This window comes from Cyprinus carpio, chromosome B8, assembly GCF_018340385.1.
Source record: "Cyprinus carpio isolate SPL01 chromosome B8, ASM1834038v1, whole genome shotgun sequence".
Taxonomy (NCBI): Eukaryota; Metazoa; Chordata; class Actinopteri; order Cypriniformes; family Cyprinidae; genus Cyprinus; species Cyprinus carpio.
This window is the reverse complement of record NC_056604.1, coordinates 14616542-14637067: the sequence shown is the minus strand read 5'-3', so window position 1 is coordinate 14637067 and position 20526 is coordinate 14616542. Positions and strand designations below refer to the sequence as shown.

At 37.3% G+C, this 20526-nt stretch overlaps 2 protein-coding genes across 2 annotated transcripts; one reads left to right on the top strand and one right to left on the bottom strand.

Moving 5' to 3' along the window:
* The first annotated feature begins 1069 nt into the window (after positions 1-1069).
* On the top strand, positions 1070-4895 carry LOC109110716 (perforin-1-like). Its single transcript, XM_019123696.2, has 3 exons — positions 1070-1241; positions 1539-2073; positions 3060-4895. Exons 2-3 carry the CDS (start codon positions 1547-1549, stop codon positions 4081-4083), a joined length of 1551 nt encoding a protein of 516 aa, XP_018979241.2. The 5' UTR covers positions 1070-1241; positions 1539-1546; the 3' UTR covers positions 4084-4895.
* Positions 4896-10486: 5591 nt separating this feature from the next.
* On the bottom strand, positions 10487-19772 carry LOC109063050 (SWI/SNF-related matrix-associated actin-dependent regulator of chromatin subfamily A containing DEAD/H box 1A-like). The gene is made up of 23 exons (XM_042729882.1): positions 19345-19772; positions 18865-18952; positions 18579-18684; positions 18426-18492; positions 18169-18248; positions 17954-18079; positions 17791-17869; positions 17206-17681; positions 16870-17066; positions 16661-16751; positions 16445-16544; positions 16298-16357; positions 15743-15818; positions 15492-15627; positions 13850-13981; positions 13604-13699; positions 13315-13432; positions 13003-13118; positions 12372-12560; positions 12151-12269; positions 11414-11596; positions 11232-11338; positions 10487-10893 (listed from the first exon to the last, which is right to left on the bottom strand). Exons 1-23 carry the CDS (start codon positions 19448-19450, stop codon positions 10832-10834), a joined length of 2910 nt encoding a protein of 969 aa, XP_042585816.1. The 5' UTR covers positions 19451-19772; the 3' UTR covers positions 10487-10831.
* Between the last annotated feature and the right edge of the window lie 754 nt (positions 19773-20526).

The window sequence follows — 20526 nt, the reverse complement described above, 5'->3', positions numbered from 1 at the left end:
ATACTAGAAACATGCTAGAGTCATGTTAACATGCTAGTGACCTGATAATCATGCTAGTAACATGTTACTCATCCTAGAATCATGCTAACAACATGCTAATAACTTGTTAATAATATTAGAAACATGCTGGCAACATGCTTGTAACTTTGTTAATCATGTTAGTAACATGCTAGTAAACTTGCTAATCATGCTAACATGCTAGTAACTTGTTAATAATGCTAGAAAATGCTACCAAAATGTTAGTTACTTGTTAATCATGTTAACAAAATGCTAGTAACATGCTAATCATGCTAGAAATGTGCAAGTAACTTGCTAATCGTGTTAAAAAAGGGTAACACCATGCTGGTAACGTGCGTGCTATTCATGTTAGAAACATGCTAGCAACTTGTTAAACATGATAGAAACATGCTAGCATCATAATAGTAACATGCTAATCATGCTAGAAACATGCTAACAACATGCTAATAAGGTTAGAAACATGTTAGTAACCCGCTAATCATGATAAGAAAATGTTAACACCATGCTAGTAACATGCTAATCATGTTAGAATCATGCTAGTAACATGTTAATCATGCTAGAATCATGCTAGCAACATATTAGTAACTTGTTAATTATGATAACAACATGCTAGAAACATGCTAGTAACTTGTTAATCATGCTTGTCACATCCTAACATGTTAGAAACATGCTAGTAAAATGCTAATCATGCTAGAAACATGTTAACTGTGCTAGCAACATGCTAGTCATACTAGAAACAACCTAGCAACCACCCCAGGTACCCGTTTTATACTTATCTGTTTTTCTGATAGACTGTATTGCCTTGAAAACATTCAAACTTTAATTTTTAAAACTATTTTAACTTTCAAAGTACTTCAGACTGAAAACTTTCAGACTGCAACCTTTTAAAACATTTTTAAACTTTCTAGCTAGGCTTTTTCAAGCCAACTTACAGTTTGTGTAAAAACTTTTTAATCTAGTCTTGAACTTGTACTTCATCCTCACTCCCTTATGGAAAGTCTTGTGAGAACCCTCCCCCACTGCACAGCTGAAAAAAAAAAATCCAAATTAAACCATTCATTGGTTTGAAGAAAAGACCTAAAAGGAAGACATTCCTTGCCAAATGCCACGTTTCCACAAGGCGTGTCTTTTTTTAGCATTAACAGGATGCCAGAAAGTGACATTACAGCAATAGAATTTCATGAAGACAAAGAGATAAAAACAGAGAAAAGGACTTTTATGAGGTATATCAATATTGTGGTGTAAGCTTTAACAGACTGTTGCATGAAATCTACTCGGTGGGTAAGATTGATGAGCTGATATTTTAAACAGTTTACATATTTTAGCAGATTTCAGTGCTTCAATAAATAAATCCATAATTAAATGAATGCTTTCCTTTACCGTAATATTCTAAATATTAAAATATCAATATTTTTATGACCACAAAAACAAGACTATTTAAACTCTGCATGCATATTTATATTTTTCCATCTTAGAACAAATGAAATAATACATGTGATTCCTCTGGATATTCCCTTTAGACATCATCATGAAGACATATCCGTGTGTTTTCCCCATGTTTCTCTGCATTTCTCTGATCTTGACACACTGGGACACAAGTTCAGCTTGCCACATAGGCTCTCATGATGAATGTGAACAAGCCCCATTTGTGCCTGGTTACAACCTGGCAGGTGAAGGCTTTGATGTTGTCAGGATGCGCCGTAAAGGTGCCTTTTTGATCAATGTGACATCATACATGGTCAGCGGCACTTGTACAGTCTGCAAGAACCGCTTTCAGGGAGGGCAGATGCAGAAACTTCCCTCGGTTGTGAGGGACTGGCGTTCCTTCAGCCGTTGTAGCAATCAGCTTTCTAGTGCTCTTCATCATTCTGTTGACTCCCTAATGAAGAGTTCATTGTCACTCATCAATAAATGGGAAATTGACCTTAGCCTGGATGACATAGGAAGGGCAATTTTGGGAGGAAGCCATTCAGATATTGCTAAATTTGCCAAATCTCAGAATGCAATGGATAAAGCAACATTTACCCTCCATGAGCTCAGCTGCACATATTACAGGTAAGTCCATGAGTTCATGACTCCTCTATGTTTTGTGTAGCAGTGGGCCAAAAGAACAACGGACTGTGAAGACCAGACTATCTCTCAATATCTCTGAACATGCACATGCAACTTTTCTAGATCATTAGGATAATTGTATAAAAGTGACTACATGGATCTATGTCCAAAACATAGAGTAATGTATAAATTAGGTATTACCACATGATTTTTCATGAACTCTTATTGTAAAGTGATACCCAAAATATCTTATGCATTCTTGGTACTGTACCAAGATGTGACCATTGGGAAATCCTCTTTAGCGCTGTATGTGTCAGGTGCAAAATATATTTGAACACTTAAAGCCACACTTAGGGTAAGTTTACATGACAACATGATAAAAATTGAAAAGTTTGTCCTTTGCGTTTATCGAGAGGTCAAAAAAAATCTGTTTACACGGATCTGCAAAAATGACTTAAAATGCTCTATTATGCACCTGGCCAGTAATTGGCAATGATACTTTTAAAGAAACACCATAAACATGTACAAGATGTCACCATTTTCACAACTTTTAATTTATGTGTTTTAGAGGAAGACTTGCAATTTGAAATAAAACACCCCCTTGGAAATGTCTGATTCAGGGGTGTCAGACTCGGCTGTTGTAGGGTCACTGTCCTGCAGAGTTTAGCTCCAACACACCTATGTTTAGTTTTCAAGTAAATCTAAAGACCTTGATTAGCTGCCACATGTGTTTAATTAGAGCTGGAGCTGAAGGGCTGTGCGTCTCCAGGAACTGAGTTTGACATCTTTGGTTTAATAAATTGCATGGATAACAAAATGTCGAAACAAGTGAAATCTACACACAATTAAAGCAAATAAGTACTTTCCTCGTTCCTTTGACTAAATTGGGTTAAACAACCCTGAAAACCAAACATAAGGAAGTTTTATTTTAAAAACCACACTTACAGAATGCTAACACATAACTACTTATTTTTTTTTTCCATTTGCAGTTACAGAGTTACAGACCACCCAGAGCTCAGCACTGATTTCTCAAAACACCTCCAGCGACTTCCGACACAATATGATGAGGAAACAAAACCCCTTTACCGAAGAACTATAGATACTTACGGCACTCACTACATACGTCAAGTCCATCTGGGAGGGCGAGTGAGGCGAGTCACGGCTTTTCGAACTTGTCTTGCAACCCTGAAGGGCTTCTCAGAGACTGATATCAAGAACTGCCTGAACATTGAATTAAAGATGATTTTGGGATTCCTTCCTGCTAATGCCTCACTTTCCAACAAATGCTCTCAAATTCTTAAAGATAACATAGGCATGGGACTCTACCAGGGTTTCATGACACACAAGATAGAGGTGCTGGGAGGTGAGAAATACTTTCCAGACCTAGTTTTAAACAAAAGCCCAGCTGAAGCATACTCAAACTGGATTATGAGCTTGCATGACAATCCTGATGTTCTATCATATGCAATTTTCCCACTTCATCGTCTGGTGGCTGATCCTGAGGTTAGTGCCAATCTGAAGACTGCAATAACAGAGTATATAGAAGAAAACATGCTTTCTGTAGATCAAAAGGAGAATCAGGGATGCTCACAAACACCAAATCTAGACCACAACTGCTGTCCTATGCTAGCCGGCCGTGGCACGTTAGTAGTGCTTGTTCTAGGTGCCACAGGAATGAATGAAGATTACTTCTCAGCCACTGATGGTTTTGTGAAAATCTGGTACAATGGTATATATAAGCAGACTGAGGTGGTTATGAATGATAATAATCCAGATTGGGACACCCTTTTTAATTTTAGATCAATTGAGTTTGGTCATGAACTCATATTTGAGGTTTGGGACAGTGATGTAAAATATGATGATTTTGTGGGGAGATGTGTGGTCAGACCTGAACATGGAACTCATATTCACAGATGTCCGTTACAGAGAGGCATCTTTTATTTCGCCTACCATGCTTTTTGTGATGCTCACTTGACAGGCCCATGGTGTAGAAGATATTCACCACAAACCTAAGACCTACATTGCAAGGAATGTTTCTGCATATTACTTTTAAATAATTAAATGTAGTGCATTTATGGAAAATAGGGTTACATTTGCAAACTCTCACGTTTTTATTATTAATTAGGATTCCAAGCAGCAAACGTGCTTGAACCCTATGTGTTTGTAAGGATTTTCTTATTAACAGGGGTCAAGTCCTCTCTTTTAATAGTGTTTTCTTTCTTTTTTTATTATTATTCATCTTCCACCATGGAAGTCTATGGTAGCCCATAGCTCATATTTCAAACCCTCTAGTGCCACAACAGCTCAAAATGTAACTTTTTAGAATTAATACTTTTGAACCATAAGGGCTAGGATTATTTTTTTTGTTTGTTTGTTTAAGTTTATTTTAAGTTTTTCAAATTTAAAAATTATTCTTCAAATTCCTTCTAGACCGTTGCTCTTGTCTTCAAAAAAAAAAAAAAAAAAAAAAAAAAAATTATATATATATATATATATCATAAATGACAGACCATGCTGACAAATAGTTATGGAATTCAAGTAGATTATTCTTGAGGCTGTATCTCCACAATGCTTTCGTGTATTGAGACAGAACCTGGTAACTGTCATCATAAGCATGACGTGATAGTACATCCATCACCAATGCCACCTAGTTGTCAGGAAATATGAAAGAAATTATATTTTTTACTCAACTTCTGAGCTGTTTGGCCAAACGCAATCACAAGATAACATTTACATACATACATTTATATGCCTGCAGTATTTACAGGATTATTACAATCCATTTTATTGTCATGTATCACAATGCAGTTAATAAAAATAATTGCAACTCAAATTAACGTTTCATGTTCATTTGTTTTCACAAGTAATCTTGTATTTTATTGTGAGCAGTTCATTAAAAGCAAAAATATACAATTCCTTTAAATGTTATCTGAGTTGTAATGCATCTGTTCTTCAGGTGACAGAAATTTGAGTGACTAGGGTGTGTACTTTACTTACAAGATTGATAGCCTACTATCAGAGACAAGTCATACTTCTCCAATACTTCCATAGATCCTCTTCTTAATATTACTTATTCATCATTGGCATTAAAATATGTCCCAAAAACTTTCAAACTGCTCATTTGATACCATCAACTACAACACACTTTTGAATAGTCTCAAAAATCATGTTGGCATTAGTGGAATTGCATTGACATGGTTCAAATCGTACTTATCCGAGCATCATCAATCTGTAGCAGTAAATCAAACTGTATCATCATAAGTTCAGTATGGCTCAATTCTAAGACTTTGCTTTTCACCCTGTACATGCTACCCTTGGGAAATAAGGGCATGCTGATGATACTTTGTTCCACATTTCTTCACAGCCTGATAAACCAATTCACAAAAACGGAGGACATTGTTTAAAAAATAAATAAATAAATAAATAAATAAATAAATAATAATATTAATTCTGAAGACTAGCAATTTCTTATAGAAGACCCTCTAACACTTGATGGCTGTCAAGTCTACATTCTCAGTTCGGAACTTGCGTGTGCTATTTGAAAGCAATCTTTAATTAGAAAGCCACATTTCTAACATTCGTGAAACTGCATTTTTCAGTCTTAAAAATACATTGTGACATGCTCTCAATGTCAAATGCATAACAGTTAATTCATGCATCAACAACCAGGATTATTGTAATGCTGTACTGGGTGGTTGCCCTGAAGGCTTAAACTCCAGCTGGTCCAAACCACAGCAGCTAGAAATCTTGAGGCTTACATAAAAAGCCCTTAATGATTTAACTCCTCAGAACCTGAGCAAGCTCTTGTCACATTATAGTGATTTCTGTCCCCTGCAATTTTAAAATTCAGGCCAGTTGAAAATACTAGAATATCAAAAATGATTGCAAGTGGTAGATACTTTTCCTAGCATCGTTCAAAAGGCACGCACAGTCCATCCATTTAAATCTAGTTTAAGCACTCATCTCTTTAACCTGGCATATACATAATATACTATCATATTTCAATAATTCAAATCCCTTAAAGGATTGTTAGGCTGCATAAATTGGGTCAACAGGAACTGGTTACACTTCCCGTGTAACATAGTGTACTTGTTACATCATAAGTGGAGTCGCATCTTTGTGATAGGACGATTGATAGAGGCTCTGATGCAGTTTTCAAAGCACTACTGTATCACACAGTGTGCCGATGCTTGTATTGAAATGACAAAATACCATGTGATTGATGATGTTTGAAGCTTTAGAACGTCATGCAGTATCGGAAGGTCAGGACAGCTGGAAAAATCGGCGCTTCGCATGACTCTTGTGTTTGACTTTACATTGACTTGGTTGTGTGTACACTTGGGATTCAGTAGAATAGTTTAGAATAACCTCAAAACCAGACAGAAACTGAATGCATGTCACACCTCTATTGCAACAGATCATGTTCTATAGCTGGGGTCTCAAGAGATCCCGAACAGCTCACCAAAAATATATTTGCTTCTACTCACGTCAATTATTAATTATATCACACACTTGTATATTTTATATTATCAATCAATATATGAATCTGTTGACCGGACTTCGCATCACATGACACGAGTTGGCACAGATTAAAAACTTTCAAACCATCCTCTGGGTTAAAGGGATACTCCACCCCAAAATGAAAATTTTGTCATTATTCGCTATCCGCTTATGTTGTTCCAAACCCGTAAAAGCTTTGTTCGTCTTCGGAATACAATTTAAGATATTTTGGATGAAAACCTGGAGGCCTGTCACTGTCCCATAGACTGCCAAGTAAATAACAGTGTCAAGGTCCATAAAAGGTATGAAAGTCATCGTCAGAATACTCCATCTGCCATCAGACGTGCAATCTGGGTTATATGAAGTGACGGAAAATTTTTGTAAGCGAAGAAAACAAAAATAATGACTTTATTCAATAATTCCTTTGTCAACAGTCTCCTCTGTGTCTCTCCATATCGCTGTATGCTGCGTATGCTCTTCTGTCATCCACGCCACAAGGATGTGCTGTTTCTACATGTATTTAGCTTTGATTTGAAAGAAAACATCCTTGTGGCGCGGATGATACAGAGGAATAATTCTTCGCATAGAAAAAGTGTTCCCGTCGCTTCATATAACCCAGATTGCACGTCTGATGGCAGATGGAGTATTCTGACGATGACTTTCATACCTTTTATGGACCTTGACACTGTTTTTTTACTTGGCAGTCTATGGGACAGTCACAGGCCTCCAGGTTTTCATCCAAAATATCTTAAATTGTGTTCCGAAGATGAACAGATCTTTTATGGGTCTCACTATTGCATTTATACTAGAGATGGGACGTTTGACACTGAGGCTCCGAAGCCTGTTCTACTCTGCTGAAGCAGACTGGTTTGAAAGACTGTTGAGGCTTGTATCAAATCTCAGTGATCACGTGACCAATGACGTTTGAGGCTTTATACGTCACAATGAAACACCTGAAGCGAGGTGACTGATTTGAATCTTTGGCGTGGCTTCATTCATTATAAGGAGACACAAAATGCTTGGTGTTCCCTTCCTGCCTCACAGTAACACGTTCATGTGTGGACAATGATTCTCAGAATGAAGACACAGCTGTTACTGTTACTGTTTGTGTTGAAACTGGAATCAACAAGATGTGTGAATAATTTGAAAGTGGCTGCTATAATTGCAGCTGACCACTAGATGTCACTGGTAGGATCTTTGAGGCTTTGAATCTTTTTTTGGTACAATCAGGAAAAAGCTTCAAAAGCTTCACAAGGCGTCATCTGCCCGTCGAGGCCAGCTTTAAATCCCCCCACCAAACGCTGGCATAATGCATCTCCGACATTCAAGGAAAAGGAACTGGATTAAAAGTATTATGGATGATATAAAGATATCAATCCACAATCTGATTTGTGAGATGACCTGGAATTAAATCACACCATGTTTGTTTGTGTGGCTGTCTGGTCTCTGACTGAACCTCGTTTCTCCCAAGGATTTTTTTTTCTCCATTTCTGTCACTGATAGCATTTGGGGTTCCTTGCCACTGATGCCTTTTTGCTTGCTTAGATGGGGACACTTAATATTATTGATTTGACAGCAAAGACCAGAGGTGGGACAAAGTCATTGTTATGCAAGTCACAAGTAAGTCTCAAGTCTTTTCCCTCGAGTCCCGAGTCAAGTCGAGTCAAAAATGAGGCAAGTCCCGAGTCGAGTCAAAAGTCAAAGCCAACAAGTCTCAAGTCGAGTCCAAAGTCCTACCATTTTAGTTTCGAGTCATTTCAAGTCCTCTTACCACAGAAATAAAATTTATACAAATCATGTATGTCTGTAAGATTTGTATTTATTTAAACCTCTTTTTATACAATGACATTAATCAAATACAGTAAAAAAACAGAAAATTTTAATTTTCACAAAAAATGCTTGTATTTCAACAGCATATTGCACTAGAACAATGCACAGCAGCTTCAGTCCTGTATTGACCTCATATTGCAAAACAGTTTAACTTTCAAATAGACATGGGTCCTTTTAGCCTAAACTTAGGGCTAACTTAAACATGTCATCAATAAAATCCTCACTCCTCAAAATTATCACTTCTGAAAAACTGGACCAACGTGATAATATGAGAGAGAGAGAGAGAGAGAGAGAGAGAGAGAGAGAGAAACGAAGTAAAAATGATTGAGCCTATTTTGCCGACGTTTTGCACTGGGTGGGGGCGAGGCCAACTTCACGCAGTGATTGACAGGACGGCCTGTTTCTGTCTCATGTGTGTTGGAAAGACTGAGATATACATTTGTGTTTATCCGTCTAGCAGCAAGGTAGAAATGGTAATTTAAAATGGACGTTGACATGATGTTGGCGAGGTTTTCCATCTGAGTGTGCTACACTCATGTACCTCATATAATCCGGGTTCCAAAAAACCCAATTTTAGTTAGCATGAACCAGCAAGGGAGACGTCCATTTACTGTCTCGTTGATACAGTAAATATGCAGCAGCTAGTAAGTTAAGGTACATCCGATAAGGTGCTTAGCATTCGTTCAAAATGTACCTTTCTTTGTACAACTTCAGGTGTCGAACAAACTTGGACGTTGTGGCAGCTCCATCTGTTATCTTCGACCCGCATGTTTTGCAAATTGCAACTCGTTTTTTGTCGACTACCTCATAATTTTTATAGCCAAACGAAACTATCTTTGGTATCATTTTGCCAACTGGCGCGTTGTTGCTTGTTGCTCTTCAGTGGTTGTCTTGCAATGTGCCTGCTTATGGTGCGTTCAAGTCATCTCGTATCGATTGTATTTATGAGTTGAATGCACATGAATGCCACCACAATATCGTAAATACCAGTGGGGAGCTCGGGATTTTCTTTAAGCCCCAATCTGTACGAGTTGGGGGGGGTGTCAGTGATTAACATGGCGGAATCAATGGATGCAACGTCTGTAGTTGACGGTAAATTTTAATTGAATTTCAATGTTAACTAGTCTAAAACTGTCATTTATCATGATCATCATTAATCTTGTTATAAGCAGCAAGTTAATGAATTACAACTAAAAATCCTAACATTTGTGCACCTTTAGATGAGAAATGGTTTGATTCGCAAACATTGCACATGGCTTTAACATATTTTTATCTCTCCGTTTAGCATTTTTCTATAAGCAGAGTTATTAAACCTTGCTGTAATTTCTTGCTATTCATTAAAAGAAGGTACAGCGCCATCTTGTTCCGACGAAACTGACTTGAACTCACCTCACGTCGTCAGCACGACTTCCCTCCTCGTACGTACGAAATTCCCAGGAGGACTTGAACGCACCATTTGATGCTGTCGAATCAAACCAACGTGGGACTACAGTGATTGGATGCCGTGCAGGCAGCGCGCGTGCTCTCTGCATGCATACAGGTGGTGCGCATTTTTTTTCACAGAAAGCGGCGCGGCCGTGTGTGAAAAATTTTTTCCCCCAGGTTTTCATGGGAAGTGCAAGTCTTCTCGAGTCAAAAGGCGCAAGTCCAAGTGAAGTGTCATTAATTAAAGTCCAAGTCGAGTTGCAAGTCTTTGTACATTTTGTCGAGTCGAGTCTGAAGTCATCAAATTCATGACTCGAGTCCAAGTCACATGACTCGAGTCCACACCTCTGGCAAAGACACTATTGGATTATTGGATGATAAACTGATATGATTGGCTGAATGACATCACTGTTTTTGTGTTTTTTAGTTTTAGTTTATAGATATTTATATTTTGATTGTTTTAGTTTAAATTTAATTACATTTTTGTATTTTTGGTGTTGAAAAAGTCTGAACTGAAACAATCTGTATTATATAAAGTGCTATATAAATAAAGGTGACTTCATGCTATTCCAATGTTGACAAGTTTTAATCAAACTGGTGTGCAAAAATTTTAATGGCAGTAGTACTCAAACTTGCAATACTCCTCAATCAAAAAGCTAAATTAAGAAAATGACTATTATCTTTATTTAGAAAACAATACAAGGACACATTCATTAAACAACAAAACTGTTAAAGTTATTTGCAGCAGTGCATTTAGTCTATAAGGTCAAATCTGGAACCAACTCACGAGTCCTGTGTTGGCTAAACTGAGCTGGGCAGATGAGGTACAGTCTTTCAGATGACACATATGACATAGAATTCCAGTGTGGAATATTAACATGAGTATTTCAGGTGATCCCTGAGTAAATTACCACATCGAATCAGTTTCAAGTTGCTGTGTTTGTACTTGACGAGTGGAGGGAAATGCACAAGCAAGTACCACCCTGACTTTACCATTCTTCAAGCTTCAAAGGCCCAGTGACACTTTGAGCAGCTCTGCCATTTGTTCAGTCATAACGCCGTCCTCTTCTGAACAGAGAGAAAAAGAATTAAAGAGCTTTTAGATACAAGATACATACAGTAAAACCACAACAATGAAAGTTTATATTTTAATACATTAAAGTCACTGGATTATCCAAATATAGGATTTAAACAATTATTTTAATATAAACAATTTTTCACTGACATTGCAGCAAACTGATCTTGATTATACCACTCTATACAATATAATATTTCATAATATTTCCATAATATTTCATCTGTGTATATATACACATTATACTACTGGAAGGACAGGGGTTTTTTGAGGTTCATCTTGTAAATTGTGACCTGTAGATTTGATAGAGTTTGTGTGTGTTGACACTCACCTCCATCAGTAGTCATGTCCTGTTCCAGTTTCAGCTTCTCCTGTCCCACACGGAGCATGCAGGCCTCAATCGAATCTCTGCTGATGAGCTTGATCACCTGCACTGTTCTGCAATACAAAACATTATCAGAAACGTAATTCCCTTCTTTATGGCAATCTCCATTTCCTTTTGATTATACGAACCTGGTTTGCCCCATTCGATGACAGCGGTCCTCTGCTTGTTTATCATTGAATGGATTGCAATCAATGTCATGCAGTATAACTGTGTTTGCAGAGGCGAGGTTGATTCCCTGTCCCCCAGCCCGAGTCGACAGGAGGAACACAAAGATCTCATGATTTGTATTGTATTTGTCGATGAGACCAATCCTAAAGAAGCCAACAGGGTTGAATTAGATTTGTGGAACACAAAGATCTCATGATTTGTATTGTATTTGTCGATGAGACCAATCCTAATATATATATATTATATATATATATATATACATAATATATATATACATATATACATACATACATATATATATATATATATATATATATATATATATTATATATATATATTTATATATATATATATATATATAAAAAAAAATATATAATTGGGGGAATTTTGGGATATAATAAAAAATTGATTTATATATATATATATATATATAAAAAAAAAAAAAAAATTGGGGGACATTTGGGATATCATACACAAGTGAGGGATATCTCACATGCAAATGCATTAAATGTACATAGTGGATAATGAAAAATAATATACTCTCTAAATAATTAATCAATCACATTTCACTGCTTGCATAGTGACAGTGAGGACAGTCAGTCCTGAACATCAAATCTGAAAAAGAAATCTGAATTGAGTGCAATGCAAACAAAGTGACACAAGATACTGAAGAACTTAAGAACCAAGTCACGCCCACCTTTCTGCCATAGGAGTAGAACCATCCAGTCGAACAAACTGATGGTCAAGGTGTTTGAGCAGAATCTCCACAATGTCCAGCATCATAGTGAACTGACTGAAAAGGACAACCCTATCACCCTTGAGGAAAAACAAAGTTGTTTTAAAACACACCAGCAACAATAAAACACACAAACTAAAGTCAAATGACACATGAGACTATTAAACAACATCCAGACAAACCTTTTCTTTGAGCCTGGTGAGTACTTTGGTTAAAAGTGCAAACTTTCCGGAGTCAAAAAGGAGCCCTTTCTCCAGCTGAAAACTGCTGATGGAGCTGTACTGCTTACATAAATTATGCAGCTCAAAATCAGACATCACCTCCATGTCCTCCTGGATCAGCACAGGGTCGGCATCAAAATGTGTCGGCTCCTGACATAAGCAGAACCATGTCAGCTTAACAACAGTATGCAATACAGCAGTGGTTCTCAAAGGGATAGTCTATCTGTCATCATTTACTCACTCAAGTGGTTCCAAACTTGTATGAGTTTATTTCTTCTGTTGATTTTGAAAAATGTTGGTAACTAAACAGTTGCTGGTCTCTAATTGACTTCCATAGTATGCAAAAGGGAGGAAAATAAATAAATAAAAAAACCTTCTATAGAAATAAAGTCAGTGGGGATCACAAACTATTTGGTCACCCACATTCTTCAAAAACTATTTTTGTGTGTTCAGCAGAGGAAAAAACTCATACAGTGTGAGTACATTTCACTTTCATTCTCAGAAAAAATAAGTTCCTAGGGCTGGACTCTTTTTTGTTTTAAAATGCACAGTTTAATAAGCCTCCTTTACACATTTATTTCCCAGTCCTCACCTTAAGCATGGCTTTACTCATGGCAGCCAACTTGTCACTGGTGTAGTACTGGCGGTGCAGCAATGGATGATTAGCCATCTTTCTCAGCTGCATCATCACATTGCAAAGCTCCCGCTCTGAGGACAAAGAGGAGACAGGAATTGTGGGATAGACAATCATAGTTAGAAAAATGGTTTTCAATGTTCCCATTTTGTTTTTCAGATCCTCCAGCTTAGAAGGAACATTTTCTTGTCAGCCCCTTTATAACTTGTCAGACATATATGAATACAGCATAGGCATACAAAAACACAGAGAAAAATGAATAGCACATACTCTCTCCATTCGGAGCCTTTTTGAGTCTTTTGAAAAGTTTGTCATACAGCTTCTGCTGGGCATCACTCATGGGACACATTTCAATGTTCTCCACTTTTGGTGGAAGCTGTTTCAACACCTAGAATAACATTTACAAAGTCACAATCAGGAAAAATGTATACTGGCGTTATACTGTAGTAATTTTCAATACAGAGGACTGAATGTAGATAAATTTAATTTGGTAGATCACTTTTTCTGCACGATTTTCTCATTAATGAATCAGAACAATCACAGGGAAAAAAGCATCTACCTCACTCTTGACTCGTCTCAGAATGAATGGCTTCATGATAAGTTTGGCCTGTGCAATTCTTTCTTTGTGAAAACGGCTTTCTTCCTCTGATGACCTCTGAAACCAAGCAGATGGGCAGAAAGGGAGAGCATTTTGTCTAGGTATATAATGATAACCGTATCCTCAAACTGAATAAAATATAGATACATTTTTGAAAGATGGCACGTAAAGTATCATAATTAGAAGTAATGTGTGCACTGTCTGTACCGTTGAGAACATTTTGGAGATCTGTGAGGTGCTGCTGGAGAACATGGAGGGCATGATGAAGTTCAGGAGGGACATGAGCTCCAGCAGGTTGTTCTGTAAAGGTGTTCCTGTCAGCAACAATCTGTGCTCAGCCTGTAGATGACAGCCACAAATGTACAACCAAGAGGTATAGATAAGCCAGGGCTCGACATTAAGCTTTGACATATGCCTGTCCTTCGGACAAATAAATCAGTCATTCACTTGTTTGAGTAAAAAAAAAAGTTACTTGTCCGGGGGAAAAATTTTTTTTTTTTTTAGTTGTTTTCTTTTGCCGCAAATGGAATTTATTCTGAAGCAATAGTCTCGTCAGTGCTCTTTCAGTAATCACGTTAATCAGCATATTTGTGATATTTGCCTTAAATTGATTGCTGTTACACTTTAACTTTATGAAGGACAATATTTTCCTAACCTGATTAAATGTACAAGTCACCATTTACATCAAATTCTTATGTTATCAATACATTAAGTTATAATAAGACACTATATGGTTGTTACTATTCAAATGAAATCAGTATCAACAAACTCCATCTTTTTCCACTGCAGAGGAAACATAGAAGCTGCATCGAAAGTGCCATTTAGATGTATTTACTCAGACCGTTTAATGAAGATAAGAGGTTCCATAAATTAATTTACTCAAAACTGCAAATGTAAAAATAATGTTATTAGATTAATGTTTTACTTTTTTTTTATTGACATACAAATATGAAATGTTGGAAAAATGCAATGATATTTTTTAAATATGAAATTAAATCACCAGTAGATGGTGGCAAGCCACTATCTTAATGAGGGAATCATTGATTCAACCGATTCCTTCAAATGGCTGATTCATACAATAAATGGAGCAAGTGACTTTCTTTATGAATGGCTCACTGAATCATTGACTCGTTCAAAAATGCTGAATCATTCAGTAACGTAACTGTTGTGTGTTGCTCGGAGATGTGCGACTGTTCAGCTGTGGCTTTGCTTAGAACTAGTTTTGTTAGCGAAATGGAGCAAAAACGATCGATACTGTGTCTAAAATGTAAGTCAGTTAATATTACTTGTTTATTGAACTAAAGTTGTATAAAATCAATATCACATTTACAATCGTGCTTAAAGTAGGGAAAACATCACTCTTGGTCATTTTATGTTGCATATATTATATAGAATATTTATATTTTTGTTTTTTTCTTTGTGTGTGCTGTTGCTCTTATGGTTTTGATTTCTCTGCGAGTCAGACAGGCTGCACGAGCCTCAACTGATGCGACATTGAAATGGGTCAATACATTATCTGTTATTAGTCACCGTTTACACTGAAAGTAATAAAATCAGAATCATTCTCAAAAAATGAAATGGGTCATTTGTTTGTTATTAAAGTTAAAATCAGTTACTTGTCTGGTCGGGCAAGTAAAATTCTCTTTCACTTGCCCCTTCACAAAATCCACTTGTCCCAGACAAGCGGACAAGCGTTAATGTCGAGCCCTGGATAAGCACAACTTTACTACCCTTCTCGTCATTAAGAACTTCCCAAACTAACCCAAAAGGGACAGAATGGCAGTGAACAGCATTTCCTTAAATCATATTTGCAGTATTGTTTATGACACAGAAGACTGCTTATACTGACATTGATGGCCATGAGGTGGCGGTAGCGTAGAGAGTTCATATTTTTCAGCATGTGGCCCTCATCAAACACAGCATACTTCAGCCTCAGCTTGCGAAACAGACTGCGGTCATGGTCATTCCCTATTGTGAGATTGTAACTAATACAGATGAAAGCAGAAAAGTAAAGACAAGTGTTAACACCACTGAAAACAAGTGACTCATTAATACACAAGTCAGCACAACAACATAAATACTGTAAAACAATGTACTTACGTGGATACTATGATGTTGAATTCAACTAAGCCACTGAGGATGTCTTGTCGCAAGTATCTGCGGTCTTCCACAGACCCTACAAGTATAAGCAAAAGAACAGAGCGAGGAAAAAAAGGATTCTGTATTAATATGTATTAGGGCTGTGCAATTAATCTCATACGATTGTCATGCACATCTCGTCATTAAAGCTGGTTCCGTGATTAGTAGTAAATCTCCATCACCTTCTTTCAGATGGAGTCGCATTTAAAACACAGAGCCATGGATCACTGACAAGCTACACAATATCCCGTTCATTATCGCAGGCAATAATGAATGCCATATTGCCTAATTTTCAGTGAACTATGGCTCTGTGTAAATGCCGCTCCATCTGAAAGCAGGGGATGGAGATTTAATATTAATCACGGAATCGGCTTTAATGACGAGATGTGCATGACAATTGATTGCGATTAATTGCAAAGCCCTAATATGTATTATTTTGCACTGGGTTCTAAGACCACACTGAAAATCTAGGGGGAAAAATTTAGCTTAAATCTGCTTGTCTGAAAACTAACTCACCATAGTAAATAAGAACTTTAAGACTGGGACACCAAAGACCAAGCTCACGAACCCAGTTATCTGCAAAGAGAGAAATGCATCATCTCGAGCAACACTATAGGGACAAGTTTATATGCTAATACTCCCACTGAAATAAGTGACTCTTACCCAGTGTGGATGAGGGTACGGTAATAAGATGAGGGCCTTTGATTCCTTTTTCATACAAATGAGCCAGGAAAGAGATAGCCTGAATAGTTTTACCCAGCCCCTGTGGAGAGATCAAATCACTTATAACCAATATCCGTGATAATAGTCCTTTGCTTTAAAGGAATGAGTAACCTTCTTGGATTTCACACCTTTGACCTCAATATGACAGTGACTCACCATTTCATCTGCCAGGATGCCACTCAGGTTGTGCTGGTGCAGAAGAATCAGCCACTTCAAGCCAATCAGCTGATATGGCTGGAGTTTGAAACTAAGAAGTCAAAAACAAGAAGTTTAAAAAAAAAAAAAAAAAAAAAAAAAAAAAAAAAAAAAAAAACACAGCATAACTGGATATCCCAGGCTTGTATTATGAGAATAGATAAACTTACTTGCTGTTCAGGATTTTGGGTTGCTTGATGGAGCCCATGCCTGCTTCTATGACATGGGTAACATCTTTAGTCATTTTCTTTGCAATCTTCTCACATCTTCCCATAAGGTCTCTAACCACCTGCCTCTCCTTAAGCACAACCTTGCAGCCATGTACCAGATCTATAGACAGGCCATTATCCTTGAAGAACTGCTCTTTCTGAGAGGAAGAGAAACTGAGAATTAGGACTTTTCCAACTTGAATGGTTAAAAGTTAAGTAGTTCAAAATTAATTCAACTACAACATAATTCAGAGTGACATTTAACATGGCAGCGCAGAGAGCACATTAGATTCTTACCACATCTTTCCAAGTGTTGAAAGGCCTCAGCGAAATGATCTTCCGGGCTTTTTTGATTGAGCAGCCAGATATTAGAGCAAGCTCATCTAGGGAAGCTTCTTGGAGAAACTGAATGATCTTGTCCTGGAGATTACCTGAGATGCTGTCCTCATCCTCCGAGTCCAGATCATCAGAGATACTCTCAACATCACTATCAATCTCTTCTTCATCCTCAGAGGTACTGACATCATTTAATGGCGATTCATCGCCCCTCTTCCGTTTAAATGATGTGTTTTTAAACATGCTTTTGCCGACTGCTGATTTTTGTGTTTTTGGAGAAGGCACACTAGAGACTTTTGGCACGGGAGAAGGTGCAGCCGTCAGCCATCTTGACAGGCTAGACGAGCAGTCAGGCTTTTGAGAGCTCTTGTCCTTTTTTTCCCTGGAGTGAGATGATTTTGACTTTTGTTTACTCTGATCTTCTGGTGAACTTGAATCTGAATTTAAAGTGATAAGGCATGGATGGCTTAAAGTCAGTTCATTTTCAAACTAAAATTTCTATGTGGACTAAACCTTTAGCTGTGGCTGAAATGCAGTAATAACAACCTGTTGATGAAAACACAAGCAGTGAACCCAAGGCATTCTCATAATTCCAGTCATGCTCTCTCAGGACATCCCTCAGCACCTATTAGAGAAATTGAAGACACTTAAACTCACCAGAACATTGCAATGCTTTGCATCAATATAACTTTAAACCATTTAAGCCTACCTCTTTTTCTATATCAGGCAGTTTCTTCTTCAGTTTCTTCAACAGAGCCTCCTGTCTCTCTCTGCCTGTCTCCTGACTCTCCTCCTCATCAGAATCTTCTTCCTCCTCTTCTTCAGATTCTGAATGCTAATTCAGAGTCAACAGCCATTTAAAAGTGAGTTCACCACATTAAGGAGATGTTGGGTTTAAAACATTGATTCAAATGGCTCACTTACCAAAATTTTTCTCCTCTTCTTTGGCTGATCGTTATCTTCATCTTCACTATGCCCTGCTTTGCCTTTCTGTCTGCTTGAATCTGGATATATAACAGTTTTGATTAGTTACAATATTGTATCTGAATTACAAATCATCTTATAATTAATTTGCATAAAAGAGTGCATGAAATATTGGCATTAAAAATGCAAAGACGTCTGACAGCAGAATGCAGTGACTGACCAATATTTGTCCATGCAAATAATAAAAAACGCCTCACCGTCATCGCCGTAAATCATCAAACAATGTGCTATAGCTCCCTCCAGCGTGCTGGTGCTTTCAACCACCTGTCACAATAAAAAGTGACACAACAGGATAAAATCCACAATGTTCACCCATCAAGTTGATGTTACATCAGTGAGGGACTCTTTACCTCCAGTAGATCTTTCTTGCTCTTCTGAGGGAATATTTCCATTAGTTTGATGATTTTGTCCTCCATATCCTTGCTTATCTGGTTCTTGGAAACTGATGTTGTATCCCTGTGAAATAATGACTTCTTATCACTTATTACAGACTAGATAGTGAACACTCGAACAGTTAACATCTCTCATAATGTAATCAGCAAGCTTAAAATCTCTAGAAAAAGTGTGGAACAGCAAATGTGTCCAAGAGAAGACACGCTACAGCCTCACTTCTGACAAACTCATAATCTCACTTACTTGCTCATCCTGACAACTTTGTCATCTGCAGAAACATCCTCGTATGCCTTGCCTGATGCACATCGACCATCTGTCTTTCTTTGGTGGGCTGGAACCAGTAAATTTAAGACTGAATCAAGACATTTTGCCATACAACATCTTGTGACTACATCCTGGTAACATGACAAATGCTGACAGTATGCTGTATAAGGTGTCCGATATAGTGGTAAACAAAATCAGAGAGCAGTTTTTTTCGAGAATCAGCGTCAACTCCAAAACAAAGGTGAGGAGAAAAACCTTCTCAGTAGCCACCCACACTAAAAACCTGGAAACAGGCTTAAAATTAAAGCTACAGTACAATACAAACTCGCATTCCATCTCTTGTCAACATAATAACAGATAAAAACATGCTGTTTATGTAGAAAGCACATCGGGTTTTAAGAAACATTCATTATGAAAGCTGAACAAAGCCCCGGTTGAGAAATGGCAGTTTTTACTCACCTCGTTTATTCTCCTTATCCGAGTTGGATCCGTCCGACGATTTACAGTGACTGTCTGCTGCACTGTCCCTTTGGAAACGGAACCGGTCTAGATTGAAAAAGCTCATTTCAATATCAATCTTTTTTTACCGTTAGCAGAATCCTCTGTCTCACGCGGTCTTTACTGTAACGTTACATCCGCCGGTGATGCTCGCGCTCTTGATTGTGTTCGATAATAAAAGCTTCAGGACAGCCTCATAACCCAACCGATAACGTTATCTGATAAAAAATACAACACCGAACTGCGTAAGTGAATTGACTGTTAATGTAATTAAATATTTCAGGTTTAAATGCTTCAGCGTTGAAGAATGACAGTGCCGTGAATTCTCAATACAACAAATAGCACGTTCCCGCCACCGACTGGCAACGCGTCATTTCCGCTTTTGAGCCAATAACAACACAGCGGCTTTTCCCTTTAAATTTTAAATCAGGATCATAGACTGTATAAAAACACGATTATAAATATTAAACGTCACAATTTTACAGGTCCAATTATTTAAAACATAAAGAAAGAAAAAAAGTCTAAAAATATACTAATGTATAGCATATACTTCTGAAAGAATTTGGGTTATTAAAATAATTTGGAGAAATATTTCAAAGGCAGGAGTGCATGCACATACTCCACCTGACCGTTCTTAATACGCTATTGAATTTATAGCAATATGCTAGCTTTTCAGTAAGATTATGGTGACAGAGGGAATTAACTACCTTGAAAACAGCAATAATTATAGAATAGAGATAGATAGATAGATAGATAGATAGATAGATAGATAGATAGATAGATAGATAGATAGATAGATAGATAGATACTTTTGTATTTGTTAACATTTTGACATTGCACGACATAAATTCTACATTAACATAATCACTCAGTCCATCCACAAGGTGACACACTTGTATTACAAAGCTCTTGTCTTGTCTTGACCTGTCCGTAGGGGGGTGACACTGAGTCGTTTCTGTCTAAACGAGCATAAGAATCCTTGAACAGACTGGCAACAGGTTCCCAAGACCCCTGTGAGACACTTACAAAGCTTTTGTGAGATTTTTTACCTGTTTTGTGGGAGACTGTGCATTTAGATTTTTCAAACATCACTTTCCTCTGCCATTTCTTAAACACTATTTTTATTATTTTTTTTTTATTTTT